The 12253-nt window shown below is 46.7% G+C and overlaps 2 protein-coding genes across 13 annotated transcripts in view; one reads left to right on the plus strand and one right to left on the minus strand.

The window, feature by feature from the left end:
• LOC119375196 (GRB10-interacting GYF protein 2) overlaps positions 1–12253 on the plus strand; it is a 676837-nt gene that overhangs the window by 183779 nt on the left and 480805 nt on the right. The gene's annotated exons all lie outside the window — the stretch shown is intronic.
• The window catches only part of LOC119375652 (uncharacterized), a 29582-nt gene continuing 21150 nt past the window's right edge, over positions 3822–12253 (minus strand). The window contains exons 4-5 of one of the 2 annotated variants that reach the window (XM_049420377.1): positions 5823–6021; positions 3822–4238 (exon numbers count right to left, since the gene is read on the minus strand). In XM_049420377.1, the coding sequence (XP_049276334.1) occupies positions 4073–4238; positions 5823–6021 (365 nt within the window). In that variant the 3' untranslated portion in view covers positions 3822–4072. The remainder of the gene's footprint in view (positions 4239–5822; positions 6022–12253) is intronic. The other variant, XM_049420376.1, reaches the window with a different exon arrangement.

The following is a 12253-nucleotide window of genomic DNA, read 5'->3' on the forward strand; positions in this document are numbered from 1 at the left end:
GAATCACGCTGCTCCTGGCCGGTGCGTGTCACAGAAATTGGGCAAGCCCGACTACTCACTTCCGTTTCACTAAGGACGAAGCAGCCGTCTATAACTAGAATGTTCGACGATAGCTAAATTCGTGCGCTCTCCGGAAGACAGACAGACAGACAGACAGACAGACAGACAGACAGACAGACAGACAGACAGACAGACAGACAGACAGACAGACAGACAGACAGACAGACAGACAGACAGACAGACAGACAGACAGACAGACAGACAGACGGACGGACGGACGGACGGATGGATGGATGGATGGATGGATGGATGGATGGATGGATGGATAGATGGATGGATAGATGGATGGATGGATGGATGGATGGATGGATGGAGGGATGGATGGATGGATGGAGTCCAAAGCAAAGAAAGGGCAGGCAGAGGAAAGAAGTGCGAACACTCGGTCACACCATTCAGGATACTCGCAGTGTTTCTCAGGATTCCACTTTCGCAACGTGAAAGTTGCGTCTTCGTGAACTGTGCGCGCCTCAGTCACAATATAGAGCAGCTGCACTTTACATGCGTTGCTGAAATTGCTCCATGACTTTTGATAGGAAGACCGGGCTTTCGTGTAGGGAGATGGTGGCAAAATCACTACAGAGCAAAGTTAAGCAATGACACAACAATGTGATGCCACCAGCTTCGCTGTTTGGTTTAACCAGTCTTCCCGACGTTAAGTCCGTGAAGCTGCTTGAATTTTTTTACAAGATTTCGATACAGCATTTAATACAAATTTAATTAATTATATAGGCTATAATTTTCTATGGAGATATGTAACGTCGTTAAAAACACGGCATATGGAGCAGGGATATTTCATTCACAGCGTCATCACTTTGAGCTGTCGAGAGCCTACACATAATATAGATTCCTGACATGAGAATGCGTCCTGCGAATTTGTTGAGTAACATTTTAAGCAATATATAGGTTATTGTCCATGCACACCTCCGTTCAATTCGCATTTCAGGTTGTTTCCTTAGACGAAACAAAAGCTCGCTCCATGCTATGAATTGTTAGGTGGAAAATTACTGTACCAAATAAGACTTCGCGTCAGTGACATAAAAGTATATGAAACCTCAGCAGAGCAGAAGGCTTTGTCAGGCGTCTACGCTTATGGCTCTTGCCAGCGTTTTGGTGAAATTACAGATGAAATTAAATCAGTTATTTTTCTTTAAAATATGCTGAGGCCGGAATAAGCAGAAGATAGACGAATACGTTTTTTGAAAATAAGTAAACATTTATATGCCGACTCAGAGGGAAACCTGTATGTCCGCCTGTCATAAGGTAAATCGATATTGAAAGTAAATGTGTAAATCACACTGAATTTTGTTGTCGGGGACGGCTTTCGAAGCTTCCGCCCCACGCTTAGATGATGAGTACATGCCTTACTCTCTGAGCTAAACGCATGCGCCTGGAGAAGGCGGGATCACATGAATGCGTGGCGCCGGCGGTACAAATGAAATGTAAAAATGAGTACGTTCTACAATGGCTTTGTCGAAATATTTCGCGATAGTGGAATAAAAGCCGTCTTTTTAGGGGACATGTAAAGCAGACATATTGGCATAAAGAATAAGGAAAAGAAAGTGCAGATGGCTCTCTTTCTCTCATTCCTTTATTCTTCTTTAGTTTAACCCTTGCACCTTTAATACTTAGCTATGTACCAGCTTGCCCAACACCGCACACTACAGACATGACTCTGTGCCCATCAGGAAAATCCGGACTCCGTGCGCCGAAAGCACCAGGTGTACACGATGCGTTTAACTGGTCGCGGGCAGTGTTGCTAGGTGGAAAAGACAAAATGTAGCCACAAAATTGGAAAAACTAGCCAAAATGCAGCTAACTTCAGCTAATGCCTACAAAAGAAGCCAGAAGTAGCCAAAAGTGTGAAAACTGCGACGTTTTCATTGAAACGATCAAATGAAACAGCCTTTGGATGATAATGTAAATAAGTACAGTATGGACAAGTTAAGTCAATGCTGCTCGGATTTGTGGGGGTGCTCGCACCTCCTGTAGAGTCGTTTTCGCCCCAAGGCGCCTGCCCATCTTGCGGCGTAGTTAGCTTAATCGCCGCCGAGCGAAAATTGGCGAGAGTGTGCTACCGCGGAGGCGCCCCCGCGGGAGCGAGGTTACGCGGGAGCGGAGCTCTTCCTCTTTGGTGCTTGGGGATTTCTGTTGGACGGTCGCCTCTCGTGGGAGGTCCGTGGGCGCGATTCCGCGGTTCTCGTTCCCGCGGACTTCAGTGGCGAGTCGAACGTCGGCGATGAAGCACTCGCGGTACATTGTTATATAGCTAGTGTGTGTTGTATTGGCATTCTATTGGATTATTTGTAATGTTACTGCAGTTATTTGTAAGATTCGGCTGGCGGGTTAGCCTTTGTGTAAAAGCTGCTAATAAATGTCCATGTGTTCGTTGCACTACGTTGTGTACTGTGTCCAATGTTCCATGAGCGGCTCTATGCCGAGACAGCACAGGTTGAAGCATAAATGGTTAGCTTTAGCAATCATTCTGGCGTTGTTGCCAAAATAACACCGTCACAAATCTTGCGTTAGTTTTCTTAAGAGGAGTAGAAGTAACAGCGCTTTGGTGACGACAAAAAATGAATACGGCGTGAGTACACCCAAGATAACAATTACTGTGATTCACGCACAAATAGCAGTGTTTAGCAATAATGTCTCTTAGTCTCAGTCCGAACTTATTTCTAAGAATTGAACCAAGCAGTTCGTAGGGCATGCGATTGCTAATGTTGTTGAATGCAGAGCGAACTCGATGCATGCGGAGGGCGGAGCAGCCTCGATTGACCTGTTTACTTCCAATTACAGCTCGAGGTTACGTTTAGCAACTGGTGGTGTGCAAACTCAGGACATGGATGACAGTTTATCTCGAATTCGAGGGGCGTCTGCCTATAGGCTTTTCTGTGTGTGTGTGTGTGTGTGTGTGTGTGTGTGTGTGTGTGTGTGTGTGTGGTGTGTGTGTGTGTGTGTGTGTGTGTGTGTGTGTGTGTGTGTGTGTGGTGTGTGTGTGTGTGTGTGTGTGTGTGTGTGTGGTGTGTGTGTGTGTGTGTGTGTGTGTGTGTGTGTGTGTGTGTGTGTGTGTGTTGTGTGTGTGCGTGTGTGTGTGTGTGTGTGTGTGTGCGTGCGTGCGTGCGTGCGTGCGTGCGCGCGCGCGCGCGTGTATGTGTGTATGTGTGTGTGTGTGTGCGTGCGTGCGTGCGCGCGCGCGCGCGCGTGTGTGTGTGTGTGTGTGTGTGTGTGTGTGTGTGTGTGTGTGTGTGTGTGTGTGTGTGTGTGTGTGTGTGTGTGGCCAAGTTCAACTTTGGAAGCTGAAAACACGTACACCATGACCGCGATGTCCTTACACATAGTAACAATAAAGCGCTTGAAGGGCGGGGAAACACAACACGAAAACAACACTGTGTTCCCGCTCTTCGAGCGCTTTATTGTTATTCTGTCACCCCAACAACGCAGAACATAAGCATTGATCTTTTCACATACTCAAACGCCAGCATGCTGAGGCGTCACCATATATTTATAATGTGGCGAAAATTGAGGGAACAAAAAGTAGCCAAAAGGTAGCCACGACATTTGTTCTGTCGCCACCGGCCTAAAAATAGCCAAATGGCCGCAAAGCAGCCAAACCCGGCAGCCCTGGTCGCGGGATGGTGTTCCGTTTGGCCGTTCAAGACGCTGAAAAACGCAAAAAAAAAAAAAATTAAAGACATCGCGCCGATGCCGTTCGACAATAACGTTTCTGAAAGGCCCATTGAAAACAACGTTTTTGGAAAGGCCTTTTAGAAAGGCATGTTTACTTACGGGAAATGACAGCAGTGGCTTTATTCGGGCAGTGTTCAGTTTTAGTGCGTCATACGTTTTAAGCAAGCGAGCAATGCTTTATTTGAGGGGCAGCTGCTTTCCTTCTGCAGTTTAAGGAAGACACCTTATTATGGTCCTCCGTGGACGAGCTGCTCGGCAGTCAATACTGAAGAACATTGATGGAAACGATTCCAGGATTCTGTGTCAAGGCGACGATGGCTTCCCGCTATGCGAGCGACCTGTTGATGGTTGACAGCAGGACCCTCCAAGCGGCCGCGTTGAAAGGACAGCGGCCTCCTCGGTTGAAGGAGTCGCAGTCGCCGCCTGCTTCTCCCACTTGGCGCGCACTGCGAAGGCTGCGACTCAGCAGCACCTCGTCCATGAAAGTCAGGCTGCATGAATATCATCATAAACACATTCAAGAACCTCTCGTTGTATGAAGAGCAAACGGTTTCTTAGCTGGGCTAATTGGTTTACGTTCTTTGTTGTAAAACTGCCAAGAACATAGGAACTATGAGACAGACAAAACCGTCGTGGTTGTTTGGTCTTGTTAGCATTCCTTATAAGTACATGTTCTAAATAGCACTAGTAATTGAGACCAGATAAAAGCAATAACTTTCTGGTCACTTTCTGGTCCCCAAGTACCCATGCCTCATACTCATATGGTGGTTCTGACACGTAAATCCCACAATTCTTGTTTCTTTTGGACTGAGACCGCCGCGAGATGCATGTGTTGAGCGGCTATTTTTTTTTTTTTTCTTTACGCCCGTGTGCTCATTTCAAAACCGAAGACGCGCTCAGACAATTCGTGTGCGCATGTTTAATGTAGCTCCGTGAAAGCAAAGCGACTATTGCGGAAGTTTGGAAAACTGCAATATCGAAGCTGCCCCACATACAACCACAGCAGTAGCAGCGTTCGCATGCCCTCTCTGCACACTTGCGCCTGTAGCGGCGGGCGCTGTCTCCATGTGAAATTGAGTCGGGAGCATCGGGACCAGAAAGTTATTGAAAAACTGGTGAGACTTAGCAACGACTCCCCTTACTCGTGTCCTTCCCATTTACTTGCGCTGCTCAAAATGTTTACAAACAAGACAAAGCACCGCCTTTTCTGTTTCACATGCACGTCGCATCCTCTGCGCTGTTTAGTCCCAAGATTTAGGTGTTCGATTAGTGCAGTTTTTCTCTTTTATTGCACGTAAAACTAGAGAAATTGATCTCGTTAGACAACCGCTCAACATACCAAGAAACGACACCAAATTTCGCCCTCTGGATGAAGCAGCGTCTTGTTTTTCGGCATTGTAAGTTTACAAAAAATACGAAAAATTGCGAAGTCTTCAAAAACTCAACGACGAAGTTTACAAATCTCCAAGTTGGCGCGAAAAGCATACAGCACTTTTTGTAAACTGCATAAATGAGAAAAGCTGGAGCAGGAAGTTGGGGTATCAATCTGCAGCTTAGGTGAAAAAAGTAGAATGCTTACGAAGCTATTGCACGATTCTTGCTCACGAATTAGTTTGGTATTTTTGTTTATTACCACAAAACTGTTCCAAATAAAGTTTAATGATGGGTGCCATCAACTGGATTAAAAAGAAATAAAATCGGACATCCACGACTATAGTCACTATCATTGCCAAGTTTTCGTTAATTTGACTCATGCGCTTATAGTCATGCTGTCGGAAACATTTTAATGTTACGTCGGAGAAGCATATGGTGCAATGCTTTTACTTGAAAGCGTAAGGTCAGCAATATGCCAATGCGCCATCGCTTACAGTAGAGCACAGAACTATCGCATGCCATGCTTGAACAATTGAGATTAATCGAACGGACAGTTAGGCCAGGGAAAGCGTAAGGACGTTAATTGTTGTGTTTAACGGTATTGCATTAATTGCGGCGTAAATTGAAACTAATCGAAGTGGAGTGGTGATTAGTGGATAGCTTAGTGGATGGGCTGTTGCAGAGTACATCGTGAAAGGTACCTGAGCATGGAGTCTAGGACCTCGACAGGGCCAGCTTGGCGGCGTTGTTTATTCTGGTGGCCGTCGCCTGCGTCAGCACCGAGGCGGCCCACCGAGCACATGGCCACTTTGAGGCAGGCGTCGGGGTCCACATTGTAGCGCTTCAGCACGGCATCGAAGCGCGCCGATACGCTGTCCTCGCTGCGGTTGCCATACCAGCCTGTAGCAATAGAGACATTTGCGCAAAAGGAACAAATTGTGAACGAAGAGGATATTGCCACCGGTATTATCGCTCATTTCCACCCCTGTCTCCTTTCTAAAGTGTGTAGATGGGCGGCAGAAAAAGCTAACACCACAGTAGCTCTCACATGTCGCTCTCAGGTAGACAATAAAGTACTCAAATGTTTGTTGACAGGACTTGTAATGGCGCTACTATCAGCCGAAGGTCCGGGAAACACGAATTCAGTCTCATGCGACAAACAGGAACTTAGAACGTAGTCAATTATTGAGGCCACAAGAACAACAAACAGCAGACGCTCGGCGACCGAGCCGATAAACAGTCAAGCCTTCAATATTCTCTATACATCAATTTTTATCGCAGTGGGAAAATTTCGCAAGCAAGAGATTCTGCGAGAATTCGTTATCATCAAGAAATGCCGCTTCTTTTGATGATAGTACAATTGAAGTATGGCTTATATAAATCATAAAGATTTGGACACGAGGTTGGTGATAGAGACAGCACATATCAAGCATGAGGGGGAGCAAAGATTCTTCGGGGAAACGCGCGCTTTTGCACGACCCTGTAGGTAGCATCCGACCGAGGCAATCGAACCGTCGCAGCGCTGGCAAAGCAAGTTGGCTACATAGTACATTCAGTCCAAAACCAGACGTATGGCGTGACACAAGGCACCACCCCCTTTCGCTTCTAAATTGTCCCTTTCCTTGTCGCGAAGCAGGAACGTAGTGTCAAATTCGAGGAGCACTGAAATCACAGAGAAGCAAAGAGAAGCGTATCGCAGTGTCGCAGCCCATTTGCAGCCCACGTGAAACGAAACCGCCGCGGCGGTTGCGAACATTGCGTACGGAACGATTTTCTTCGCTGCAATCGCAGCGTGTGAAACAGCCCGTTGGCCTCAAAGGCCTATTTCGCATGCCACGATTGCAAACGAAAGAAATCGTTCCGTTCGTTCTATTCGGTCTTTTTGCAAACGCCGCTAATGGCGGTTTCGTTTCATATGGGCTGCGATTTTCGCTCTGCGACTGGCGTGGCGTGTAAGGTTGCTTGCTACCATTCTGTGCGGCAGACATTGCATTTTTCAACTGTAATGTAAAGTCTATGCGTTATGATATTGTTAAGTTTTCATCAACAATAGCGATGAGCACATGTGTTCTGTGATTTAAAAAGAATCACAGTTTCGCCACAGGAGCGAAGCAATGGATGCGATAGCAACAAATTATAATGTTGTATACGTAGTAAGGCAAGAAGCTAACTCTTTTGGATCAGATCTCGCGTAAATTCACAAAACGCTGGTGTAAGCTTGGGACTACAGCCGCTTCGGGGAGCGAACTAGTTTTCATACTGTCTGTCGTCTCAACTCGAAGTAAGCGGGCCGTTTGCTGATGCCTGCCGAGATAGCGCGCGCACCAGCGCTAGCGAACCCGCCTTTGTGATGGAAGTTCGCAGTTGTGGCTAGAGCGACGCAGCCTTCCACCCACCCCTTTCCCAGCGCCCCTTCATGCTCCTTCGCCAGGCGAAAGACGGATGGAATTTCCTGAAGTGGTTTCCTCAAGTGGTTTCCTCTCCAATTGAGGATCAATCGACGGCAGGCCTCACACGCGGGTTGATGTTATATCCCTGCGCACTCTGTGCGACGGAGATGACCGGCCTTTTTTCATCTCTGCTTCAGTCGCGTTCGTCACCGGCTCGTGGGTAGAACATCGATGCGCGGAGCGATGTTACGATTTGGACTTCGTACAGAACTTTACGGCGACGGCGAAAACCCGTCTAGAGTGTCCATATAATTGTTATCGCAAGTAAAACAGATTCAACGCGTATGCATATGTTCAAGGTGGCAGCTGCACGTTGGGCATTATTGTAAAAAAATGTGCGCGCGTACAAGACGAGACTTTGAGAAATATTTTCAACTGGTAGACAAGAACCTATACTCTAGTGAACCTAGAGACAGAACTCCATAGCAGGGTTGCCACTGACTTTCGAGTAAATGTCGCCAAACGACGAGCAAAAAGTCGCCAAAAGTCGCCATTTTTTTACAAATTTCGCCAAAAAAGTTGCCATTCTAGATATGTGCGTCATACCTAGTAATAAAAATTTCCTCTCACGTATAGCCCCGTAGAATACAATACCATCCAAGACCCTTAAATTATATTGACGTTTCTCAATGCCAGTCGTATGGCCCGCTTCACCATGGGAGTGCATGGTGCTGCTTCTCCGACTAGCCGCAAGATGTGCGTGGTGGCACAAGGGTGAATGAATGAAACACTCACGATATCCTTCCATCCCTGTCCGCTCGTTAAGGTAGAAGTGTGGTAAACATTGGGCGAAAACCGTGAAAGCGTTGTTTGTAGCCAGCTTTACGCGAACATTATGAATTAAAAGGATTAAAAGGTTTATTGAAGCTAAGACGACAGAATTCTTACAGGAACCAATCATTGGTGAGTCTTACACCTTTTCAGTGTGAACTAATATGATAAAGGACGTCACCGGCCCTTTCTTATAGTCCCTTATATCTACACGCGTCAATCCGATGCGTTATTAATGAACGGGTAGGCAATGTAAAATGTTATATAGCAATTTTTTTCATTGCACACGCTCACCGCAGCAGTGGAAATAGCTTGAATAAATAATTTTTTATTGCACAAACAGCCATGTATCCACCTGTCTTCGCTATTCCAAAACAGTCTTTACGAGCTGAATTGGGGGTACTGCAACAGTGAATAAGTCGCCGAGCTATTCAGAACTGTTGGAGCTTTGACGGAACAAATGGGCGGAACCTTCAGCCCCTTCAGAAGCGAAACTTAGAGAAGCTTAAAGCGCCGAAAGCTATTAACTTATAGTCAAACACTGCCCCCCTCGCGGTTTACATTTTGCTAGAATGTCTCTGGGGCGACGTTCGCGTACCTCCTGCCTCTAGCATGAATTGAGGAGATACACACGAGTTACAGGACGGACATGCAGAATGACGCGTAATGTGCACATTCTACTCTTGGGTCTAAAACAAAGAAAGATACAGAGAATGCTGCCGCTCATTCGTTCGGAAGACACTGAGCTTAGGATGTATAACTCAGTGAAGACCTAAGCCGAAAATCGCCAAAAATTCGCCATGTCGCCATTCATAATTTTAGGTCGCCACGGGCCCCTCAAATTCGCCAATTTGGCGAAAAGTAGCCACCATTAGGCAACCCTGCATAGTCTGTCGCAAACAATTCCCCAGCAACCGCAGAATTAAGAGCTGCCACCCCTAACCTCGCCATTGAGTACATCACGGCGTCTTCAGGCCAGTGACGATAAGGACAAGTCCATTAACTGAAGGTGTTTATTCGCTTTACACTTACAAAGCCACCACAAACCAACAACAAACGCACAAAAGCCGCAGAGGCGCAGCGGTCCGCAAAGCTGGGGAACCACCGCAAAGAATCGCCCCAGGGCTGATAGCGTGAAGCCACACGAGGGGAGCTGTACTACTATCCGACCTGTGCTTCCCAATTCTTTGCGGTCTTCAGGAAATCCCTATCCACCTGAGCAATAGCAAAATGCATTTTCAGGCGTCGACCAAACCAACCAACTATTGAGGCTCACTTTACTCTTTCCTTGGGAGCATGTCCTTCTGGCACCACCACTTCGATGAACACAGAGAACCAGCAAAGTGCAGTTAGCAGCAAACAGTAACTCTGACGATGTTTCCAAACGTGTTTGTAAGCGTGTTGTAGCACGAAGTAGGTGCTAAGCTATGGGCTATGTTGCATGGCTAACATCGGTACAGGTAGCTATACCACACCTACAAAACACCACGTGGTGATGTTGGAAATGGATTTAGGGAATGACGTTTCCCACGATAACATGCCTACTGCCTTCAAAGAGAGGCAAATGTCATGGATTGGTTGTTAAGGTTCAAAGGAGGTTTCAGCATGCGCTGATAAAGGCCAATGCACGAAGTCTTGAGACAGGCATCCGTGAAAGCATACGCGGAGTTAACAGCAGGTATGTTCGCGCTTCCGGTTCACTGAGCTGTTTCTAGCCGAATATTTTGTTTACATAACGTCTGAGTGCAGCATTTGCACATTTTGTGCAGAATGAAGAGCAGCTGCATGTATTTTGCGCCAGTTAAAGATGCTTGTAGTAGAGTGAGTGAGATGAACCATGCTTGTGAGAACTCTAGGCAATCAAGAGCGTCGTGCGAGGCAAGAAATACGCATCTGACCGTTGCGACGCGTGGCGGCCACGGGAAGGGGCGAGGAATCGGCGGGAGTTTCCATGGCGACAGGAGCCGACGTCAGCAGGCTCACGTTCACAGCCAGTCGCACGTACGGCAGCGGCCGGAACGTGCTACTCAGCGTCACCGCCGGCCACACGACCCCAGCTACGCAGGAGCAAACAACACGTAAACGGTGCTCTAGCTCTGACGTAAGCAAAAACGCCTAATGCATTGGCGCATGACTAAAGTCCTTCCAGCGATTTGGAAACTAAGCTCGTAGAAAGCGACAGGCGCCACCCTTGGCCCAGGAACATGGTGAGCGCACCGGCAAGACTGTGGTCATAACGGGCCATTTCGTGCACTTGTGAAAGGTGCAATGAAGTTGAAAGTGAGAAACGAATAAACGAGGTATGCACCTCTCAGTTTGTTAGCGGGAGAGTTAATTGCACACGACAGCTCGGCGTCACGTGACCTGGGCAGAACGTAACGCATGACACCACTGATAGAACGGCACATCATTGTCGACCCTGGCTTTGGCTGCGGTGATGCTAGCGAAATAGTTACTGTTTTGCTTACCTTACTGCCTCCCCTTCCCGAAAATAGCGATACTTTATGCAGCGCGACGCCGTACTTTTCCTTTTATCGAAATTGTAGGACGGTGGTATGACGTCACACATTACGTTTCTGCTCAACCCACGTGACCCCGAGCTGTTGGGGAGCAAAGAGAATCTATCTTTATTAGCACGCTTCGAAATGATCGGCAATGACTCGCTTCCTTCAAGATTCTGCTTGCAACCTGAATTCGGAAGGTGCAGCTCAATTACATAACTGTGATGCTCTGCTATCGTGTACTGCCAACGATATTGGTGCATCGTTAGAAATAGACACAATATTGACCGTTATTTTCGGATGTTTGAAGTACATATATATGTAAAAAAAAAGAACAAGCGACGGCATGCGCTTTCTTATTGTTTAATTGCTACATATTAGGCTAGAACTTGTCTGACTTTTTTTATGTTCACCGCTCTAACTTCGCATCAGAAACGATACTATTTACTTCGCGTTAAGTATACCGAGCTTAAATCAGCATGTCAGAGCTTCACGCGTAGCATTACAATACGTTGAGCATTACATTGACAAGTGAACGTGTTAAGGAAGCTATGATTTTTCAAGGGCTCGTTTATCTTTGTTGACACAATATTAATGAGAACTAACAGACAATAACGCCAAGGAAAGTACGGGGGTGTGTATCTGTATTATTAGAATGTAAATGTGAAGAAAGTAAAGTGGACGAAAAGGTGACTTGCCGCCGGCAGGGACCGAACCTGCGACCTTCGAATAACGCGTCCGATGCTCTACCACTGAGCTACGGCGGCGGTCATCCTCCGTCCACTTTGGGGTATATATGTTGATTAAACCTAGGAGTGTTAGTCAGCGGGCCAATCGCGCCATGGCTTCGAGTGGGGAACACTCTTTTTTTTTTCTTTTGCTTGGCGTCACGTAGCACTGATTTTTTTTTTTTTTTTTTTTTTTTTTTACGAGTTGGCAGCTGACCATAACCCTCGCTACTACTGAAGGCATTAAGTCTGCCAGGCGAGACCCTCGCAATGAATGAAGGAAAGCTATGATTTTTCAAGGGCTCGTTTATCTTTGTTAGACACAATATTAATGAGAACTAACAGACAATAACGCCAAGGAAAGTACAGGGGGTGTTATCTGTAGTATTTAGAATGTAAATGTGAAGAAAGTAAAGTGGACGAAAAGATGACTTGCCGCCGGCAGGGACCGAACCTGCGACCTTCAAATAACGCGTCCGATGCTCTACCACTGAGCTACGGCGGCGGTCATCCTCCCGTCCACTTTCTGGGGTATATATGTTGATAAACCTAGGAGTGTTAGTCAGCGCCAATCGCAGCCATGGCGGCGAGTGTGGAACACTCTTTTTTTTTGCCTCTTGGCGTCACGTAGCACGTGATCTTTTTTTTTTTTTTACGAGTTGGCAGCTGACCAATAATCCCT

This window comes from Rhipicephalus sanguineus, chromosome 11, assembly GCF_013339695.2.
Source record: "Rhipicephalus sanguineus isolate Rsan-2018 chromosome 11, BIME_Rsan_1.4, whole genome shotgun sequence".
In the NCBI taxonomy this organism is placed as follows: domain Eukaryota; kingdom Metazoa; phylum Arthropoda; class Arachnida; order Ixodida; family Ixodidae; genus Rhipicephalus; species Rhipicephalus sanguineus.